The following is a 6,000-nucleotide window of genomic DNA, read 5'->3' on the forward strand; positions in this document are numbered from 1 at the left end:
TGTATTTTATTGGTTCTACGTCAGTAGCCCACATTAAATCATGTCCACCTTCCATTTAGCGCGGCCCCTTTTACCCCGTGTTTGCTGTATTGTTTAAGGTATACAACACTAGTATGATGTTTACGACAGTTACGTATTGTTGTACAACTGCCGTCATGCGTGGTGTATAGTTCAGTTATCAGTAACCTACGGTTGTATGTATGAGACCTGCCTGAACATATCACAGTCAAGCATGCTAATCACTCATCCAACGTCTGGCGGTAAAAACACTACCACTTTTACCCACAGTGCCCGCTAGTATCAACACAAACTGAAAGTTACATATAGCCACTTTAAGTAAACCATAGTAACAGTTGGGTTCACTCACGGAGTGCAACACAACAACCCTAATAATCACGTGTTTGTGAATGCAACTGCTCTCATGGCAAGAAAACTACTAAAATGCCAATCATGTACTGTGTAACCAAGGAAACCTGTTTGGTTATTGTGTCAGTCCTAACAGAGCTGGATACAGAGCAATGCGAAAAATCAGTCAATGAAAGGTTTGTGCTGAAGTGGACACTCACCCACACGCAGCCTGAAGCTATTGAAGGAATGTCTGTTGATGCCGTCCAACTTGCCAATCAGAGCGATGGCAAACTCCACCATGTTCCCTATCTGGGCCTGCTGCCTCTCTTTGTCCTGAAAGAACATATTCAACAACCTCAATATGACTGCTTCAAGCTCAGCGGCTTATGTCGGGTCAATGGCTTACTTAGAAACCGTTAAAGCCGATTTGACCCGGGTCTGAAGCAGTAGCTACTCCACCTGATTCTTCTCCTGACCAGGCGTCCCACTAAGCCCTGCAGCAGCCATGTACGTGCTGCCAATTGTCTTGATCTTCTCCACACCGCTGAACTTTGGTTTGGACAGCAGCTGTTGGGTTAGAAAAAAAAAGAAGAGTGAGAACTTCCTCATCCCATCATTCATCATTTACAGCAGGGGTCTTCAACGTTTTTATGCCAGGGACCCCTTAGCTGAGAGAAAGAGACCGAGTAGGGACCCCATACTGCATATATTCTATACAATTGAGTAGCATATTAAACTGCGCTTAATATTATGTTTAAATGTTAAACATAAAATAGACCAATTTACATTTGCTATTAATATGTTGGATTCACATAAATGTATATTTTCAGACATATTTAAAACTTTAAACAAAGAAACAAAAATAATTTGGCAGCCCCCATTGCACTAAGGAGGAGGACACCCTAGGGGTCACGGACCCCCTGTTGAAGATCTCCGATTTACAGTATTTATGCTTGTTGGCATTTACATTGTAGCAATTTAGCTCCTATTCTTAAGAGCGTAGATTTTTATAATATTATAATAATACTGAACTGTTTTGGCCCAATTATCAGGGTCTCCATGGTTAACATTGGAAGTGAATAAACAGAGCTAGCAGTAACCGATTGGTGCTTTAAAGAGACATCGGTCATGTATAACAAGGAAGCATTTCAAAATGATGGATGAGAATGAAAGAGAGGGTCTTCCTGACCTCGTCAAAGTCAGCGATGATCTCGTTCAGGAGCCTCAGGCATTCCAGGCCCTCCTTGTTGATGTCACACTCAGTGTAAAATTCTTTGAAATCCGGCACCGAGGCAAACATAACACAGACACAGTCATAGGACTTGTAGTAGAGGTCCTGTTGTGTGTGTGTGTGTGTGTGGGGGGGGGGGGGGGGGGGGGGGGGGGGGGGGGGGGGGAGGAAATAAATATACAAAAAGCACAGTTATTAGTTTTACCCAGGAGGAGACGGGATGTTATGCTTTAATAAAAGGTTTTCAGACAGACCTCCCTCAACTACTACTAATTCTGTTAATAAGAATAATAGGACAACACACCGTTTTGGGCTTAATTCTTAAGATGACAGTGGTCAATATACAATTTCCTAAATAAATTTTTATTAAAAAAATCTGAAGTACACTGATACTCAAATGTCACGTATTTAAGATGAAAGCAGGATTAAAACCTCTTCTGAAAGACACTGGGTTTTCAAATTTGCCCAGTATGTTCGTATGATGCTCCATGTTTCTCCTTTACAATGAAGCCATTGTCGGGGATAACCTGATGACCTCACGAGTAAACAGTTGCCACTCCAAATGGGCACATTATCGTGTTTCACTTGAGGGCAAGGCATTCCCTCTGCTTTTGTCAAGCAATGATACTAAAGCTGCTGGCATTTATAATTACTTCCATTTATTTCAAATCTTAGAACCAAATCTTAGAATTTATTTCATCTTCACACTTTTTTTTTGAGAAGTGAAAATCAAATGTGAAATTCCTTACAAGTTATTATATTGCTGTTGTGTGAAGGCCACACAAGATGAATACCAAAGAAATGGTAAGCCTTCACGAAGGATGTAATTTTTTATTTAACACCTGTCAGTAGCCATCCTGAAGCTTCCTCCACATTATTTGGGCTCAATTATCCAACAAGCAATGTTTGGAATTGTTTTATTAAAAACTAAATAGAAAGAAGGTGGTGTGATACGATCGCACACTCCAGAACAGCTGCCAAACTTGTGCTTGTATTTGCGTTGTTGCTGGAACTGCTATTTCCAGGTTATTTTAAAGAGTATTTTTGGGGCTTTTCTGCCTTTAATTTTTGACAGGGCAGTTAGGGGAGAAAAGGGAGAGAGACCTTTACATCAAGGCATAAACCTCTCAGTACATGTGCGCCCGCTCTACCACTGAGCCAACCTGGCCACAGGCGCTCGATTTCTATTCCGAGAACTGCGAAATCATTAAAAGATGAAGAACATATCTTCCCTGATGTTAAGTATAAAATGTAGAATCACACTGACTTATACCAAACTGTGTATCAACCAGCCATTGCTGAATAAAAGTATTAAAGACCTTAGAGACAACATATAAACAAGCTATAAAAGTTTTAGATAGAAAATCTAAAATGTATCATCACTGTCTAATTTTAAAGAAACTTGAACTGCTAGATTGGGAAAGCACTGTGAAATACATTGATTTGGCTCTACATTAGTTTGTAAAATCATTCATGGTTTAGCTCCACCCCCTTTACAGGACTATAACATAAAAAGCTCAACCAGAGCAGGTTCGAGAGGTAACTGCACTGTTCCTTTTAGGAGAAGTGCATTGGGCCAGGCCATTTCCAATAGAGCAACCACTACCTGGAACTCTCTACCAAGCACAATACCTAAATTATCAACTCTCATCTCATTTTCCAAACAGTTTAAAAAATGGTTACTGCAAAATCAAACCAATAATCTATTACTTGTTCTCGGTTGTTGATCTGTAATTTATATTGTGATTATTTAAATCTGATTTGTTTTATTTATTTAATATATAGGGACCATTAACTTGTCAGGGATTAAGGAGGGAAATTAGCTGTTGGCTATAATCCTTGTATATTTACATTCATCAAAATGTTAATGTCTCTTTTTTGAAATAAAATAAACTGAAATGAATTTGATTTGTTTACTTATACAAAATGACATTTAAGCTGCAGCCACTGAGGTAACTAATGTTCACAATGTTCATAAATTATAATAATTTACCTTTCCATTGGTGAATGACGGCTGATTAAAGTGAGCAACTGATCTTAATATAACATGAATTGTGGTTTATTGGTTTCCCATTCATCACAAATCATACAGCCCATAACAAACATGGGACCCCCCCTCCTTCTCACCTCGTTTTTCTTATTCTCCCCAACAAACAGCGCTGCCACGTGGGCCGGCAGCACGTTCTCCAGCAGCAGGCGGTTCAGGTTCTCCCTGGTCTCGATCTCGTCCTGCTCTGTGCGATTCTTATACTTTAGCAGGAAGTCTTGGCGGAAGCAGGTCTCATTCTAGCAGACAAAAACACACTGAGTGAAAATGAAGGAAACTAGAACCAGGTTACAGGAAACAACTCCCAGGTTATTGGAGCCTGGCTGCAGTGCTGCTCAGGTTAGTTGTCTGGACTTCTTATTCTTTGGTTATGTTGCTTTAGTTTATCTGTATGTACTTCAACTGTATTCTTTGCCACACACACACCTACCTAACACATTAATCCTCTAATTTGGTTTCATTTGATTTAATGTACTGTATATTTTTGTTAAACTTTATCACGATGTGTCTCCTATTTGTTGTGGCCTAAGAGTTCATAACACTGTTCAGACTCAATTTGCACATTTTGGGGCTAAAAACGAGAGAGAGAGAGAGGTAAAGACAGTCATTACCTGTTGTGAGATGATGAGCATAGTGACTAGGAACAGGGAGATATATATGCAGCTCATCACCTGGGGGTGTTTCACCAGCCCTAACCAACTCAAGATGGTGTGATCTTCTCCGCTGTAGAACAAACAAGGACAGTCATGCCTTTATGGAACTGTGACTTTGACCACTAGTGCTGACTGACTGTTATTGCCGTCAAGGTGGTACGGACTAAACTGCTCTGACACACTTGTGATTTGCCTTCTACATTTAGTCCCACCTGCTGCAGTTGCTGCTGTTGAGCTGCAGAGCGTAGAGGAATTTTCCGTAGACCACAAAGAGTTCCCTTTTGGTGCTGAGGATGATGATGTAGTATGCTGTGGAAGCCACGGTGAGGAAGAGCACTTTGAGCTCAAAGCTCACCCGGAGGAAGACTCCACATGCAATGAGCGACAGGATACAGCAGTACACGGAGTACTGAGGAAGAGACAGCCAAAGGATGGAATTAGATTAGAAATAACTCCTACTGTAAAGCATCAAGACTTCTCTGGTACTCAGTTAAACAGTTGGCAGAACTATTTACAAGTATTATTGAATCCAGTCAGATGTGAAAAGAAAATATTAAAATATTGCTATTTCATTTTTGTTCATAGTTACAACAAATCCATCACTTACAGCCAGGTAGAATCCCTGCTCATGGGAGTCATTTGTCTGAGTATTATCAGTGGGACATTCTGGCATAGTCGTCTGGACGAAGCACTGCAAGTGGGTAAAAAAAGATTTGAGTGACAAGCAACCACTGAACAGCGTGCTTTGAAGTGTGGCACAGCTAGAAATAGCAGAGTCCATAAAGACCCTCTATTAGCGCCCGACAAGCGAGCGTGGTCATACCAGGTTGAACACTGCCAAGATAACGATGACCGTAGTAGTGATGGTGGCCAGAGGGAGGCGAACGCATGGCCGCTTTACCACTGCCTCCGACACAGCTGGCAGCCACTGGCATCTCGACAGCTTCTCTGGAAACAGGCGCTGCAGAGGTGAGAGAGAAGTAAAGAGAAAGACGAGGAAAAGATTAAATTAAACGGGTATGAGGAGCGTGGCTCATCCATCTCCAGACATCATGTGTGAGAGAGCCATCGCTGGCTATTTCCAGTAGAGGAGAAAACACAGCCTGTCAAGGACTAATTGTCAAGTGTCATCGGCTAAGTCAGTAGGTCAGCTCCAGAAAGCTACAGCACGGTGAATGCAAGGGATAGCTTTCATGACATGTTTCCATTTTTACACTCTAATTCGGGCACAGTGAAGCACATACATACACACCACACACCACATCCTTTTCCCCCTTGCCTTTTATTTACCAAGTACTAGCACGTTTTTTTTTTTTTTTTTAACTATGAAGCTCTTATAGTTGGAAGTTAAGTTGGATGTCTTGATCATTTTTTTGTTCTTTTCTCACTACAGATGCAGAAAAACAAGAACACTGTAAGGATACCTTGATGTTGTCTTACCTTACTTGCCTAAAGCTCTGCATTATGTAAACAAATGAAAGAGCATTATGAAAACTTAAGTTTTCAATTGAAGTTGGTAATCTTTTTTTAAATTATTAAAACCGCCTGACCCAGTATGCATGTATTTATTTTGAGATTTAAAGTTTATATCTTAACCTTGGAAATAGTGGCCAGGTTGGCTTAGTGGTAGAGCAGGCACACATGTAGTGAGAGGTTTATGTCTCGACACAGCGGTCAGCAGACACAGCAGTGTTCAAATCCCACCTGTGACAATTTCCTGC

The 6,000-nt window shown here is 40.9% G+C and overlaps 1 protein-coding gene across 3 annotated transcripts in view; it reads right to left on the minus strand.

The window, feature by feature from the left end:
- Positions 1–6,000, minus strand: part of adcy7 (adenylate cyclase 7) — a 63,181-nt gene that overhangs the window by 4,319 nt on the left and 52,862 nt on the right. For all 3 annotated transcript variants that reach the window (XM_032523131.1, XM_032523114.1, XM_032523123.1), the window contains 8 exons: positions 5,103–5,240; positions 4,887–4,970; positions 4,492–4,688; positions 4,238–4,349; positions 3,707–3,865; positions 1,538–1,684; positions 808–915; positions 567–681 (listed from right to left, as the gene is read on the minus strand). In XM_032523131.1, the coding sequence (XP_032379022.1) occupies positions 567–681; positions 808–915; positions 1,538–1,684; positions 3,707–3,865; positions 4,238–4,349; positions 4,492–4,688; positions 4,887–4,970; positions 5,103–5,240 (1,060 nt within the window). The remainder of the gene's footprint in view (positions 1–566; positions 682–807; positions 916–1,537; positions 1,685–3,706; positions 3,866–4,237; positions 4,350–4,491; positions 4,689–4,886; positions 4,971–5,102; positions 5,241–6,000) is intronic.

This window comes from Etheostoma spectabile, chromosome 1, assembly GCF_008692095.1.
Source record: "Etheostoma spectabile isolate EspeVRDwgs_2016 chromosome 1, UIUC_Espe_1.0, whole genome shotgun sequence".
Classification (NCBI taxonomy): Eukaryota; Metazoa; Chordata; class Actinopteri; order Perciformes; family Percidae; genus Etheostoma; species Etheostoma spectabile.